Source organism: Plasmodium falciparum (genome assembly GCF_000002765.6).
Source record: "Plasmodium falciparum 3D7 genome assembly, chromosome: 7".
NCBI classification, from domain to species: Eukaryota; Apicomplexa; class Aconoidasida; order Haemosporida; family Plasmodiidae; genus Plasmodium; species Plasmodium falciparum.
In genome coordinates this window covers 279,610-297,242 of record NC_004328.3, presented here as the reverse complement: position 1 = coordinate 297,242, position 17,633 = coordinate 279,610, and the positions used below count along the sequence as shown (strand labels likewise).

The 17,633-nt window shown below is 16.9% G+C and overlaps 5 protein-coding genes across 5 annotated transcripts; 4 read left to right on the top strand and 1 right to left on the bottom strand.

The window, feature by feature from the left end:
- Window positions 1-153: 153 nt before the first annotated feature.
- Window positions 154-3,843, bottom strand: PF3D7_0706000 (importin-7, putative; the record flags this gene model as incomplete). Its single annotated transcript, XM_002808712.1, has 1 exon — window positions 154-3,843. One exon carries the CDS (start codon window positions 3,841-3,843, stop codon window positions 154-156), a length of 3,690 nt encoding a protein of 1,229 aa, XP_002808758.1.
- A 2,179-nt stretch (window positions 3,844-6,022) lies between these two features.
- PF3D7_0705900 (ATP synthase subunit C, putative) lies at window positions 6,023-7,143 on the top strand (the record flags this gene model as incomplete). The annotated part of the gene is made up of 4 exons (XM_002808711.1): window positions 6,023-6,259; window positions 6,628-6,726; window positions 6,889-7,009; window positions 7,100-7,143. 4 exons carry the CDS (start codon window positions 6,023-6,025, stop codon window positions 7,141-7,143), a joined length of 501 nt encoding a protein of 166 aa, XP_002808757.1.
- A 1,011-nt stretch (window positions 7,144-8,154) lies between these two features.
- Window positions 8,155-9,646, top strand: PF3D7_0705800 (cysteine-rich secretory protein, putative; the record flags this gene model as incomplete). Its single annotated transcript, XM_024473128.1, has 8 exons — window positions 8,155-8,238; window positions 8,348-8,412; window positions 8,530-8,572; window positions 8,767-8,902; window positions 9,098-9,159; window positions 9,252-9,330; window positions 9,440-9,471; window positions 9,566-9,646. The coding sequence occupies 8 exons, from the start codon at window positions 8,155-8,157 to the stop codon at window positions 9,644-9,646; spliced, it is 582 nt and encodes a 193-aa protein (XP_024329037.1).
- A 1,430-nt stretch (window positions 9,647-11,076) lies between these two features.
- On the top strand, window positions 11,077-11,771 carry PF3D7_0705700 (40S ribosomal protein S29, putative; the record flags this gene model as incomplete). Its single annotated transcript, XM_002808709.1, has 3 exons — window positions 11,077-11,132; window positions 11,514-11,613; window positions 11,763-11,771. The coding sequence occupies 3 exons, from the start codon at window positions 11,077-11,079 to the stop codon at window positions 11,769-11,771; spliced, it is 165 nt and encodes a 54-aa protein (XP_002808755.1).
- A 1,038-nt stretch (window positions 11,772-12,809) lies between these two features.
- On the top strand, window positions 12,810-16,208 carry PF3D7_0705600 (RNA helicase, putative; the record flags this gene model as incomplete). Its single annotated transcript, XM_002808708.1, has 1 exon — window positions 12,810-16,208. The coding sequence occupies one exon, from the start codon at window positions 12,810-12,812 to the stop codon at window positions 16,206-16,208; it is 3,399 nt and encodes a 1,132-aa protein (XP_002808754.1).
- Window positions 16,209-17,633: the final 1,425 nt, after the last annotated feature.

Genomic DNA, 17,633 nt, shown 5'->3' with positions numbered 1-17,633 from the left:
TGGGTAAAAAAATTATAAAATAATATAAAAATGATTTTTTTTTTTTTTTTTTTTTTTTTTTTGTACACATAATATGAATAATTACTTATATATATATATATATATATATTAATTTCTTTTTTTTTTTTTTTTTATTTAAATTTTTTTGAGTGTTTATTTATCTTGTGTTTTTTGTTGTAACTCATTATTATGATCTGCATCAACTAGATATTTCATTTTTCCCAATATTTCATTATTATAAGTATTTTGATACTTATTATAAAAGTTTGTTGTAGTATCATATAAAATTTTGAATGCATTAATATCATCAAAGAATCCTTTTCTATATTCATCATTACTATAATCGGAACAATCATCATAATCATAATATGCGTCATCATCATCATCATCGTCATCTTCATCGTCATCATAATCTGCATCATCATGATTATTATTATGTTTTTTGATTTCTTTATTAAAATTTTGTGTTTGAGCAGTAACAATATTATCTAATGTAACATTATCTTTTAATTTTATTTTTAGATCATTTTTTTTTTCTAAGGCTTCAATAGTTTTAATTAATTTATATGCCTTTTCATTTGTGGCATCCTCATTTTCATCTATATCGACTTCACTATTATCATCAATAGATGATGTATCTGAATCGAATGATTTTTCAGACATTTCTTTGACATTTTTATTTTCATAATATAAATTAGCTATATTAACTAGGTTGAGCATAAATGTATTAATTTCATTAATATGAATACTAATATTAGCATTGTGCATATTTTCTAATATATTACTCATGGCTAGTATATACAATTTCCTTGTATTATTAATTTTGATATCATTTAGATTAGACAAGAACATTAATATAACATTTGTCTTATTTATATTATTAAAGAATAAAAAGAATTGATCAACATTATAAATAATAATTGAATAAAATAATTTCCTAATATATTCTAGACTTGTTTTACTCAAAATATCTTCATCATATTCACTACATATACTATCTGCACCATCATTATTTTCTAAAGATTCTTTTTTTTTCTGATTCATAAGAGCTTGTGCTTCATCATGTTTAAATAATTTCATAGAAAAAGCATTTAGCACAGGTATTATCAATTCATCTACTCCTCTTATTTTTACAGTAGCTTCAAATAGTATAAAGAATAGTTTGCATGCACTTTTAACAATTTTGGAATGTAAAGCAAACATACCTAACCTATACACCATATGAATATATTTCATTCCATATTCATGACTATACATTTGAACAAAACTTTCTGTTGCTTTAGATATTATATTATCAAATACACCTATAGAAAATGATAAATCAAAAATGAAATCATAAAAATATGCATCACTGTTTTTATCACTAATCAAGATTTCATTGTTTAAAATAATTTGTGGATTTGTTCGTATCATATTCAATTCTTGCATTTTCAAATTATCATCTGTATTAAAATAAAATATATCATATAACTTTTCAAAACGTTTATATACTTGTTCATCTATATCTAAATAATATGTTATATTTGTTAATAAGGATAATGCTTCTTCTAAATAATCAATAGAAGGTGATTTAAAGGTTTCATCAACAACTACATATAAATAAGATATGGTATTTTTATAAATTTGTACTTTATTTTCTTCATCTACTGAATCTAATAAACTTAAGATTGCTGTTAATATAGATAAAATAACAGAATTTAAATCTAATTCTTCATTTTCATTTTTTTTTTCTTTTTTTTCATTCATAAGGGTACTATATTTTTGTTTAATAAAAGAATTATCACTCATACTATTCATTGTTATATCATTATTATTATGAAAATGGTGATGATGATGATGATGCATATGATGACTATTATTATTACTATTACTATTATAATTACTATTATTATTAGTATGGCTATTATTTCTTAAATTATATTCTAATGAATTCTTAATATTTGCTTCAACATCTTTTTTATTTATAAGGAATACAAAACTTGTACATAATGCAACTACAACATCATTTACATATGGTGTTATATAATCTTTATATGTATATGCTAAATTATCTAAGGTCATAACAATATATTCACATTTAATTTCTTTTATTACATTTAATAAACGTTCAATAAGTAAAGGAATGGTTTTTATGATTGCATTTTTTAAATATTCATTTTTGATCTTAAAGAATTTCTTAATATATGATGCACTAGCTACTCTAATTAATAAACTTGAACTACCCATATGATTAAGAATGATTTCATAGTTTCTTAATAAACCATTTATATCTGAGAAGGATTGTACTTTTTTAATAAAACAAGAATAAGTTACAATTGATTGATAGCATAATAAATAATTCGGACTATTTAAATCATTTTCTACATAAGTTTTTAAAAATTGTTCAATGTTCATATTTCTTTTCTTATCACATAGACGATTATATAAACATTCTAATATTTTTAAAGCACCATATTTATACTTACAATATTCATTATTTAATAATTCTTCTAATTGGGTGAATTGATCATTTTCATTAGTAACATTATGACTAGTACTATAAATTTTGGTATAATTTTCATTATATGTACTTATAATATTTTCGCATAAAGCAAATAATTCTGATATATGTTTAACACCTCTATATCTTGTTAAATCTTTTATAAAAGAGCTGGCACTTACCTTTTTATCTTCGACTACATAAGTATTAAATATATTCATAGTATAATCATATTCATCATATAATAATTTTTCAATATCTTCATTATTATAACATAATAATGGAAAAATTATACTTCGAACTAGAAAATCAAAATTATTTTTTATATAATTTTTATATATTAATGCATTTTCAACACCATATGATAATCCTTGTAATATATATATTAAACATTCGTCTGTTAAAGTTTTTTTATTTTTGTCATAATTTTGTAAATTAATTATGAAGTCTTCAAAGAATGGACATAACCATTTGTTCAAGAATACATCACAAAATTTTTTTGTAATATCATTATTAAATTTATTATAATTCGTATTTACATATCTGGAAAATAAACGAGTTATAATATCTAATACTATTCTTTTACATTTAAATTGTGGTAATTTTTTTAAATAATTCTCATCTTCAATATAATTTGTAACTATAATTTCATTCTTTAATATAAAATCAAATAAGCTGAAATAATTATCCATATATTCTAATATGATAACTTCTTTTATTAAATAACTATCATTCACATAATAGTATATTTTACAAATTAAACTTAAAATTTCACTAACATCATTATTATTTAAATCTAACATACTTAAATCATATAAACAATTAATCAATGGATAAAAATATTTATTCAATATATCTATATATAATTCATTATTCTCTTTCTTTTTTATTTTTAATTTCTTAAATATTAATTTTAAACAATATAAACTTACATATAGTCTACGGAAATCTTTTCTTTGATTCATATCTTCTAAAATATTTTCTAATAGCGAAAAATTATCTGGGAAATTATTATGTATTAAAATTTTCATTATTTCAAATAATTGAATATATAATTGTTTATCTTTCATTTCTAAATATAATAAGCTTTCATATATATCTTTTGTTAAAGTACATACTTCTTCTTTTTTCAATACATCATAATTGTTTCTAATACTATTCTTTAAAAATATGGAAGCTGATATCCTAATATTGTCATCAACAACATTAATACTCTTCACTATGTTTAATATAACATTCATATAACCATCAACCTTAGTTATTTGTTTTAAGTATTCTTCACATTCAATTCTTTTCTCCTTTGAAGCGCTGATGGAACCCTCGAGCACTTCACATAATTTGCTGGTATTTAAAAGGTTCTGCATTTTTTCTTTTTTTTTCCTTTCTCAAAAAAATTAAAATAAAAGCAAAAAAAAAAAAAAAAAAAAAAGAAAATATATATATATAAATATAAATATATATTTATATCTGTATTGTTCTATATATATATAAATATATATTTATATCTGTATTGTTCTATATATATATAAATATATATTTATATATGTATTGTTCTCTCTATATATATATATGCAGGTTCAATATTTTAATAGATATAAGCACTTGTGTAGTAGTTATGAATCCTTTTTCTATTTTGTTTCAAGGAAGGAAACTAATACGATAATAAAATATATATATATATATATATATATATATATATATATATATATATTTATATATGTATGTGTTTATATATGTGTATTTTTTTTTTTTTTTTTTTTTTTTTTTTTTTTTGGTGGGGGTGTTTATATAAAATATGTATACTTATTTAAATATATAAAAAATGTTAATCAACAGTCCACATTTTACTAATACATATAGGTGATGAGAAAATAATCAATTTTTTTTTTATATAGAAAAAAATTATAAACTTTGTAATAAGGATAAAAAGTAGTTTCATATATATATAATATATATATATAATGTATTATGTATGTATATCTTCTTTTTTGTTGTTTTCTTTTTTTATTTATTAATTTGATTTTAGTTTTACTATTATTTTTTTTCCTTTTCAAATTTAAAATTATATCAAATGCAATAATATATTATATATTTTATTTTAGGTGAAAAAAATAAGCAATTTTATTTTTAACATAAACTATATATATATATATATCTTTAAAGATAACGATAAAAAAAAATCATATTTTAAAATGAAATATATTTTATTTAGGTATATATATTATATTATATATTTTATAAATATTTTACTATATATTATTATAATAAGAAAAATATTTATAAAAATATATAATGTATAAAAATAATGAAAATTTAATATTTTTTATATTTTTATTATTTTTATTCTTAGCATATAATATTATTATATTTATATATATCATAAAAATATGTTCTTTTTTTTTTTTTTATTAACAGAAAGAAAATGGTAAGATTATAGTTAAAAATATAAAATATATTAATGAAAAATAATAAAAATAAAATTCTTTTAATTTTTTTTTTTTTTTAAATGAAAAAGGAAAAAAATATATAATTTTTGTTATATAATATTTAGTTTTTATTTATAATATAATTTTTTTTTTTTTTTTTTAAATATTTTAAATGAACTGTATTAAAAAAAAAAAAAAAAAAAAAAATACATGAGGCATTTAAAAATATATATACATATATATATATATATATATATATAATATATATAATAATTATAATATAAATAATAATATATTATATATAATACATGTATGTAAGGATGGATAATTATATATATAATATTTTTATATAATATATTTTTTTTCATTAATATTATTAAAAAATATATAATATGTATTATATAAAATACTTAAAAGTATATAATTAACAAAATTAAAAAAATTATATATAAATAATATATATATTATATATATATATATATGGCAATATTTAAGAATAAAAAAATATACATATATATTATATATAATATGCATACATATGTATGTATTGTATATACGTGTACATTTTTTTTTGATATGGTGTGCTTAAGAAGAAGAATATATCTTTATTAAATATATATATTATGGTATCCATATAATATATTATAATGTAAAACCTTATATTTTATTATTTTCATTTTATATTTAAAAAAAAAAAATTAAATAGTTTTAAATACCTCATAAAAAATAAAAAATGTATTTTCCAAAAGATATATAATTATATTAACTCATATTTTTTTTTTTTTTTTTTTTTTTTTTTTATAAAATATATTATTCTTGTAACATTAAAAATAAATAAATTTATAATAATTATTATAAATTTACACCCTCATATAGAATACGAAGAAAAAAAAAATAATAATATAAAAAAATATATGTATATATATATATATATATATGTATATTATTGAACAAATTTCAAAGAAAAGAGTATAATCTTTTAATTTAAAAATATATCTCAAATTACCAAGAAAAAAAAAAAAAAAAAAATTAATATATATATATATGCGATAAATATTTGAAAATATTTATATGTTACACACTGTTTATAATTTTCTTTTTTTCAAATAATTTAAAAATGATGAATAAGTTTTTTTATAATACTTTAAATTCATCTCTTTTTCAAAATTTTAAATTAAAGAGCTCATATTTGAGCAGTGGATATTTTTTCTCTAATAGAAGTATAACAACCAATGTGAACAAATCCTTTATTTCTAATTACTTATTTAAGGAAAATAATTTTTTTAGATCTTATCACACCTCACCATTTATATGTAGATCAGTTAGTAATTCAAATTGTAACACCCTCCTTCAAGTATGAAAATATTAGACATATATATAAAGCATAATATATATATATATATATATATGTGTTTTTATTTATATAATTATATATACAAAAGTGCATATATAATGTATGGTCACTTTTTTTTTTTTTTTTTTTTTTTTTTCCATTTATATTTTATATATTAGTTTTTCCTTTTTGTGTATATATTTTCTTATAAAATCCATTTAGACAAAAAATATATCTTATCAATAATAAAACACATAATATTCTTACATGTTATTATTATTATATATATATATATATATATATATATATATATATATATTGTTTGTCTATTTGTGAACTTTTATATTTATGGATAAAAAAAAAAAAAAAATTCCATGTATTTTTTTTAGAAGGATGAAAAATATAATGTTAACAAACAATTTGGTGTCAGACACGATAGTGGCATTGCAAGTTTATCAGCAGCCATTGCCTTAATGTCAGTTGGAGGGGTAACAAAATAACAAAATAAATTATAATTAAATATTTATATTTCTTATAATTATAACATTCTTATTATATACATGTTTAGACCTTGTGTGTACGCATTCATTTTTCTTTTTTTTTTTTCTTTTTTTTTTTTCTTTTTTTCTTTTTTTTTCTTTTTTATTTAGGTTGCTCAAGGTATAGGTAACCTTTTTTCGGCTTTGGTTTTAGGAACTAGTAGAAATCCATCAATTAAGGATGAGTTATTTACATATACCTTAATCGGTATGGGTTTCTTAGAATTTCTTGGTAATACATAAGAATATAAAAATTTTACGTAAACATAATTATATATATATATATATATATATATATATATTTATATATTTTTCCCTTTAGGTATCATTTGTGTTTTGATGAGCGCTGTTTTGTTATATTCTTAAGGGATATATTATGTTATCCTTTATTTTTCCTTTTTTCATTGCCCACACATGTTTAAGATATTCTTAATACATATAAGAAAATAAAAAATAATATAAGTTTATTAGTGCACAGATAAATATATATTCATATATATTATATATATATATATATATATATATATATATATATATATGCGAAAATTCCACTATATGAAAAATTATAGATCCATTTAATACATTTACATAATGAATTCATAGTAGTAGGTTTTTTTTTATTGTTCACGGTATATATATATATATATATTTATTTATTTATTTAATTTAAATACATTTTTTTTTTTTTTTAAATAAAAAAAAAAAAAAGAACAAAAGGTTATCATATATGATAGCGTGTAACAGTACATTAAAAAAAAAAAACATACTAACATTGTATGAAATTAAATATAACTATATATATGTATATATTTAAAATATTATTTATGTCTATATTATTATATTTTTAAATATTACAATAGCTCATAATAATTTTTGCTTGGTTCTATATAAGAATAGAAATATAAAAAGAAAAAATGTTCGTGAATTTCTTATCATTCTTATTTTGTATGTACATTATTGGAAATATGTACAAATTTTTGTATGTATTTAATGTTATGTTATTTATTTATATGTTGTTCTCTTTCTTAAGGCAACACATCATAAAAGAATGACTTTTGACAGGATAGTTATTTCTTTATTACGTTGTTTATTAATTTATTAGATTATGACATTATAAAAGTGTATTTTATATATACTTATATATATTTATTCCAACTTTTATATTATATATATATATACACACACATATATATATATATATATATATATATATATATATATATATATATAATTGAATATACTAATTATGTATATATTTGTAAAGAAAAAATTGTAAATATAAAAGTTTATATTACATATAAATGGAGAACGCCATAACACTTCATTAACACCTTTATTTCAATATATTTATAAAGAGATAATTATTATATTTATACTATGATAGGAATCATGAATATTTTTTTACTATTTTTTGTTTTTATTTCTTATATATATGTGAATGGCCAATTTTGTAAATTTAATGTATATAATTAAATAAATAATAATAATAATAAAAGAAAAAAAATAGAGAACTAATTTTATAACAATAAAAGATATGAGATAAAAAAATATATATTTTACTTTTGTATAGAAAGAATTTATAAAAGAAAGACATAATGATTTTAGATTAAAGCATAAAGCCAAACCACTTCAATGGTTATATTAGTCAAAATTTGGAAATATATACATATATAGAGAATAAAAAAAAATACATTATTTGATTATGTTCTATTTAATTTTTTATAATATTTTTTTTTTTTTTTTTTTTTAAAGGAGTAAGAAACTTGAAGAGATAGCAACATACGAAGCAAATTTGGTTAATATATTAAAATGTTTTTTTTTTTTAAATATTATTATACATATAAATACTGTTATATAATGTTGTTCAATGTATGAATGAATTTGTTTTGTTAAAAGTAAATATGTAAAAAATAATGTACATATATAAATATATATATATATATATATATATATATATATATATATATATATATATATTTATATTTATAGATAAGGGATAATTCTGATTGTATTGTTAGTTCAAAGCAAGTTGATACAAACTATTTTTCGTTTTTTAAAAATGAAAATATTGAAGCATCTGTTGATACATGGTATGAGGGGATTAATGATTATGACTTTGAGTTAGGTATATATAATATGGAAGAATAAAATATATAAAATGTTTTATATAATAATATTAAATAAGAAAGAAAAAATTTCATTTTATAGCGAAAAAAAAAAATATATATATTTTTATGTTTGGATAATATGATTCACCTGAACCATTCATATTTTTTTTTTTATCTTTTTTTTTTTTTTTTTCTTTTGTTGTTAATAACAGGGTGTATTAAAAGGAATGATAATATATTTGAATTTACAAGGATTATATGGAAAAGTTCAGAGGTAGATACATACTGTAGATATATAAAAAAAAATTAAAGAAAAAACAAAAAAGAAAAATTATAATAACATTTATATGATATATCATTTTTTAGAACCTTGGATGTGCTACAGCATGTTGTAAAACAAAAGGAATTTTAATTTGCAAATATGATAATAATACAAATAAGCCAGGTATAAATATATATATATATATATATATATATATATATAACATTTAATTTTTTAAATATTATTATTATTTTTTTTTTAATATGTACCCACTTAATATTTTCTTTTTCAGGTTATTTTGCTGACAATGTTGGGACTATTGATGTAATATATACATAACAGTTCAATATATATATGTAATATTAAATAAATTTATAATTGTATATTTTTTTCTTTCTTTTTTTTTTTTTTTTTTTAGACAATGTATGTTTTGGATAATTTAAATAATGGAATACATATAATGAAAAATGATCATTCAGATAAGAGAACACAGTCATAAGGAGATTTATAAAGCTTATGTTAAATAATTTTATAAACTTAATATATTATAATATATAAAAAAAAAAAAAAAAAAATAAATATAATTATTTTTTATTTTTCATATTATATATTTTTAAAATATACCGGATAAAAAAAAAAAAAAATAATTCATATATAGTTTATAATAGAATATATAAAATATATATGTGGGGGTACTAATAAAAAAACCCCTTGACTCTCTTTTTTTTTTTACCTTTTTTTTTTTTTTTTAATATTTAAAAATATAAACAGAACATATATATATAATAAAGAAACAGGAAATTTATAAAAATATAATTGTTTCGTAATATGTGAATTTATAAATAAAGAAAATTCTTTTTTTATTTGCTTTTTCAACTTTTTTTATAAACAAGAATGTATATTCCAAAATGTATGTTTATATTACATCCTAAATATATTTTGTATATAATATTTCCCTCCGATTTTAAAACCTCTTGAATTATATGCATTTTATTTGTAAATATATTTATTAATTAAATAATTTAAAAAGAATTAAAAATTTTTTATTTTATATTAATAATATTTCTACATCTTTTTATTATATATAAAAAAAAATAATAAATGGAACTTTATAAAAAATTATTTAATTTTATTAATAAATAGAAATATATAATATATTATATATATATATATATATATATATATTATAGGTATGTATATATAATTATATATGATAATTTTTTTCTTATGGTATTTTTTTATTTTTTTTTTATCTATCTCGAATATATATTATTATTCATATATAATATATTAATTAATATATATATTTTAATTTATACATATATATATTTTATTATATATATGATACTTTAGCGAAGAAAAAAAAACAAGTAATATAATAAATAAAGGTATAAAAAAAATTATTTATATATATATATATAATATATAGTATATATAATATTTCTTTAAGTATAATTAAAAATATATGTATCTATTATATTATTATTTATATTTATAATTTAATATATTATGATTATAACATTATTATACTAGTATATAAATTATGTAGTGCCCATAAAATAATAATATGGAGGAAAAAAAAAAAAAAAATTAATTTTAAATAAAAACGAGTATTATTATTATTATTATATGTAAAAGGAATATATATAAAATAAAAATATATTTTGTAAAAAATATAAGTATAAAAAAAAAATTTTTTTTTTTTTTTTTTATTATACAATTAATAAAATAATTATGTATTTAAAAGTAAATTTATAATTTATAAAAAACAAAGTATATATATAATAAACAATAATATATATTTTACAAAAAGCTAAAGTTATATTTTTTCATCAAGAAAAAAATTTTATAACACTCATTTTTATAAAAAATTTTGGAAAATAAATCCTTCTTTTTTTTTTTAATATAAAATAAATAATTTAAGAAACAATGGGTTGTATTTTAAACGTTCATCCAAAGAAATATGGTCAAGGATCTAGGCAATGGTAAATTTAAAAAAAAAAAAAAAAATTATAAATATATATATATATATATATATATATATGTATAATATAACTAATGAATCAGCTTTTTTTGTTAAAATGTGAGATTTTTATGTAAATATATGTATATTTTAAAGTTATAAGTATATATATATATATATATATATATATATATGTATATATGTGCATTGTTGTTTTACCTCTTCTTTTTATTCCTTAAGTAAAATAACATTTGAAACTTTTATGTTAATAACATAATGAAATATATATGTTTGGTACCTTTTTTATGAATGTTTTATTATTTTATATATGTACATCTTAATATATTATCATATACTTATTACTGATTTATTATTTGATATAATTTTTTTTATTTTCCTGTAGCCGTGTATGTTCGAATAAGCATGCCATAATCAGAAAATATAACATAAACATATGCAGACAATGCTTTAGAGAAAGAGCTGACATAATTGGTTTTAAGAAGGTAAAAATGAAATAAAGAATGGATTTCTATTTATATGTATATATTTACATTATATATTTTTCATATGTAATATATAATATCCTATTCGTATTCATACATATATATATATATATATATATATTTTTTTTTTTTTTTTTTTCAATTTACAGTATAGATAAATTCAAAGTTTATGTATAATTATGAGGAATATTTTCTTATGAACTTTCTTGTCCTACGAAAAAAGGAATAATAAGATAGAGAGAAATTTTATTATTATTATTTTTTGCTTTATAATATTGTGTTTTATATCATTTTTGAGGAATTGTTAAAGGAATAATGAAACTATAATTTTTATTAGGTTTATCTTAGCAGTTAATATATGACACCATCTAAATGTAAAAAGAAAAACTACATTTTTTTAACTACATATATATATATATATATATATTGTATAAAATGAACAAATAATATAATTTTTATTTATTATTTATTAAAATAAAATATTTACATATATTTTTATTTTTATAAGAAACTATATCTTAAAAACTTTTGTAATTCTACTTAAAAAAAATAAATAAATAAAAATAATAGGAAAATGAAATATATTTATTTCATGTATAAAAAATGGTATATGGCTATGCCTAATAATATATGAATATTTTTAAAAGAGCAACAAATAATAATATATGTGTCACTTTTTTTTTTTTTTTTTTTGATATATTAGAAAAATGAAATAATTTTTTTCTTTTATTTGGGGGGTGTATACTGTTATTTGGTTCTTAACAAAAATATATATATATATATATATATATATATTGTGTAATATATTTTATTTTTATTTTATATTATTTATTTAATTATGTTTTTTTATTTCTTATTCAAGGGAAAATATAAGATAAATAAGAATTCAAAGAATTTAATATATTATATATATATATATATATATATATATATATATATTTATGTAGAATTCAATATATATGCTCTATTCTGAATTAATAAATAAATAAAAAAATAATATATATAATTGTTCCTGTATATAATTATTATTTTCTATATGCATTTATTTTATTTTTTATAAAGAAAAAGGAATATAGTGTAATGGTCACCACACAAGAATTATATAATAAATAAATAAATATATTTATATATATATATATATATATATATATATATTTATTTATTTATATGTTTTATTTTTGAAAACATGTTAAAATATGAGGAATCGTTTGTTTTATGTTACCTCCTTTTTGAAGGAAGAAGGAGAAAACATGTTCAATATGTTTAGGTGCACATACCATAGTATTCATAAAATGAGCAAAGATAAAAACAAGAATTTTGTTATTGGAAGAAAACGTTATGTAAAGAGGAATTTAAAAAAGAAAGAAAGAGACAATGAGAAATTTATAAAAAGTGAATTATATAAAAATAGTTTTTTAGAATATAATTTAAAAACTGATATATATTTAAAATTAAATGAATTAGGTATTATGAATCCTTCAAGTATACAAATGAATGTGATACCTTTATTACTAGATGAAAAAAAAAAAAATTATCCAAGTAATAATAATAATAATAATAATAATAATATTTATAGTAGTAGTAATAATAATAATAATAGTAGTAGTCATACGCTTCATCGAGATGGTATTATATCCATAAGCAGAAATAACATTTACAATCAAATATTAAAGAATAGAATAGAAATAAATAACTACCTAAAAAAAAATAATATATTTATACCAGAAAAAAATAATATGTATAATGTTGAGAAATATAAAAATGAAAATAACATAGAATATAATTATAATAATAACCATAATACACACAGAGCACCTAATCTGATGTATCATTTGAATGATGATAGAGAAAAAATTATATCTATGAATAAGAATAATGAAAAATGCTTTAATGATGTATACTTAATCGTTAGCCCTAATAATAGTGGGAAAACATTAAGTTATTTTCTTCCTATATTAGATAATTTTTATAAATCTAACGAACGTATAATGAAATATTTATTAAATTTTTATCATTTTTTAAATAAATATAATTATAAGAAATGTAAAAATAAACTATATAGAAAAAAAGAAAGGTTAAGATATGTTCATCGTAGGAAGGATGAAAATCTTTTTTTTAATATATCATATGAGAAATATAAAGTGAATAATAGAATTATACATATGCGTACATATAAAAATTATAGTATAAATAATAGTTATATAAAAAATAAGAGGAATAATCAATTGAATAGTTTAAGACATAAGAAAAATGTATTTTTCCCATATGCTATCATTTTAACAAATACAAGAGAAGCAGCTTGTGAACTTTTTAGTTTATTAAAAAAATTCGATATAAATATTGAATTATTGAGTGGAGGATATTTAAATAAGAAAAAATCTATAAAAAAATACCACGTAGAATATTTTTCTGATATAAATCGAAATTATAATGATAAACAAGAAAATATATGGATAGATACTTCTTATAGAGGTAGGTATGAATATGTCAGAAATATAAAAGAAAAAAGAAATGACAAAATAAAACCCTCTGGAGGGAATGAGCGAATAAATTACAATATTGACCTTTTGATAGGGACTCCAGATAAAATATTTGAAAAGATGGAAAATATCAAGAATAAACATTTATATAATTTCAAATTTTTAAAATATTTTATTATTGAAGAGTCAGAATCTTTATGTAACGTTTTTAATGAGAGAAAGTTACAATTATTATTTAACCATATTAAAAAATATACAAATATGTATTATTTTAGGGGTTTACAAAAATGCGATGAAGATGATATGGAATATCATAATAACAGGGAAAATAGTAAATATTCGAATAAATTGTTGGATAAGAGCATTGAACAGAGAGATGAAGAGGGGCGGAAAAAAATTCGAAAGAGAGTGTCTGGGAATAGGTTTACTATCAAGGAAATTGGGGTTAATGATGATATGTATGAACATGAGATGAACGATAATAAAATGGCGGATGGTAAAAGTAAGGATAATATGTATGAACATGAAATAAACGACAATAAAATGACGGATGATAAAAGTAAGGATAATATGTATGAACATGAGATGAACGCCAATAAAATGATGGATGATAAAAGTAATGATAATATGTATAAACATGAAATAAACGACAATAAAATGACGGATGATAAAAGTAAGGATAATATGTATGATGTTGTTAATAAGGAAGATATATATCGTATTAATAGTAAAGATAGGTTGGGAGGTGATTTCAATAAAATATATGGTTTTCATAATACAAATAATAATTATACAAATACACGACAAGTGGTTGATGATGAAATAGAAAAAAGACAAGGTGAATTAGGTCCCATTTTAGAAAAAGGAAATAATAAGGAAAACAATATAAATAATGAAAAAAAAAAGGATATATATATTGATAATATAAATATTAAGAATATAAAAAACACATTATATTCAAATATCCCTATTAGCATTTTTGTATCATCAACTAAAACCTGTGCTATTTCAGAATTTTTAAATAACAATATAAGGAGTAAATATATTCAACAAATAATAAATATAAGTAGCCACCACATTGACAAGGATATGAAGCATATATTTATTAATAGTAAAAATAAGGAGAAAGTATCTTTATTATTAGAAATACTTAATAGTAAAGAGATAAATAAGGGTAAAATATCAAATAATTATAAGAATAATTTATATGGAAATATATATGGTGGGAGAAATTATGCTTTTGTTTGTCGATATGTAATATTTTGTAATACTAGAAAGAGTGTAATGAATATTCGAGAAATATTAGAAGAATTAGAATATAAAGTAAGTTATATACATAATGAAATGAACTATAAAGATAGGAGTAGAAATTATCGAGATTTTAAAAAAGGGAAAACGAATATACTAATATGTACTAATATATTAAGTAGAGGTGTTAAATTTGATAATTGTGAAATAATAAATTATGATTTAAGTAATAATATAAATGATTATATATATAAAACAAAGAATATTTGTGGATCTTCTAATTTCGATAAAAATAATAATTCCTTAACATCCTTTTTTAATAAAAAAACTACAAATATTGTTAATGATATAATTGAACGAACTGTTGATAAGAAACAAATTATTTTTCAAAATCTAAATAAAAAAGTAAGCAAAATGTTAAAATTACAAAGTAAATATTATGATATAGTCAAAAAAAAGAAAAAATATCAAAAACGAGGTGGAAGAAAAGCATTACATATTGCTCCTAAAAGAAATTGTTTAAGTAAAAGAAATAAAATTTTATCTAAGAAATTATATTTTTATCATAAGATGGAAATCGAAAGGAAAAGATTAATAAAAAAAGGCATACTTAAGGGTCATGAAAAAATACCAAGATATCCTAATAGACAAGCACAAGAATATGATAGTAATGAATATAATTCCATGAATAAATTAAACGACGGATCATTACAAATACTAGCCAAAAAAAGAAAAACAAAGAGAAATATAAATAAAAATAATGAAATACAATATGATCAAGATACTATTGTATTGGATAATATGCCTACATATGAAGAAGAAGCAAGTATTAAGGAAAAAAAATATCAGAAGAAAACTTACTTTTAAAAGAATAAATAAAAAATATACATATTATATATATATATATATTATGTATGTATATATTGTAGTTGAAATTTAAGAGCAAAAGTTTAAAATGTTTTAAATGATTTAATTATTTTATACATATACAAATAAAAAATTTCAATTTTTTTCTCTATATTAAAAAAAAAATCTACAAATTATACTTTTTTATTTTTTCTATATATATATATATATATATAATATATATATATAATATACATATATATTTATTTATTTTTTTTTTTTTTTTGTTGTTATATTTTTGTTATTAAATAGATGAAAAAAAGAAAAAAAAAAAGAAAAAGATATTTATACATATTATATATATTTTTATTTTAATTAATTTATTTTTTTATGTTATTCTTAAAAAATAATAAAGTTAAAAGAATACTTTGTGTTCCTCTACATATTATATATATATATATATATAATTAATCATATAAAAATAATATAAAAATCAATGCAGCTTTTTTTTTTTTTTTTTTTTTTTTTTTTTCTTTTTTTTTCAATGTATTTTTAGGTAAAAATTAAAACATTATATATAAAAATAAATATTAAAATTTTTATAAATTGTTTAAAATTTTAATCACTTTTTTTTTTTTTTTTTTTTTCTTTTTTTTTTTTTATAAATGAAATAAATATAAATAAATATTAATGTGAATATAAAAAAAATATTTATTTTAGTAGTTAATAATTCCTCCTTTTTATTCTCTTTTTATTTTAATTTATTTTATTTATATTATATTATTTTTATTTATTTATTTATTTATTTATTTATTTATTTTTTTGTACTTATAATTTTTATTATGAATTATGATATGCTAATTTAAATTTTATATACAATTTATATTTATATTTTATGCAACATTTTAAAAAATATATATTAAATAAAAAAACATATAAATAAAATACATTTAGATAATAAATAGATTGAGGGTTAATTCTTTAAGTTTTATTATTTAATTTTTTTTTTTTTTTTAATGAATATATTTATTTGTATACATCAATATATATAATTATTTTTAAATTTTGATAAAAATAAAAAAAAAAAAAATTATATGTATATTTTTGAATATATTATTTATATATTATATAATATATATATATATATATAATATAATATATATATAAATACAAAAAAATTATATATATTTCGTTAACCCATTTTAATATTATATATATATTTTATATTATAATATATACCATGTCTGTTTTATTAAAAATATTTTTTATTTTAATGGATTATGTATACTTATATTTATAATAATATATATAAATATTAATAAAAAATAAAATATTATATTATATATATAATATTAATAAATATATAAATATAACATATAAATTACATGTATATATATATATTTAAATATATATTATAAAATATTATTTTTTATAAAATTGATTAGA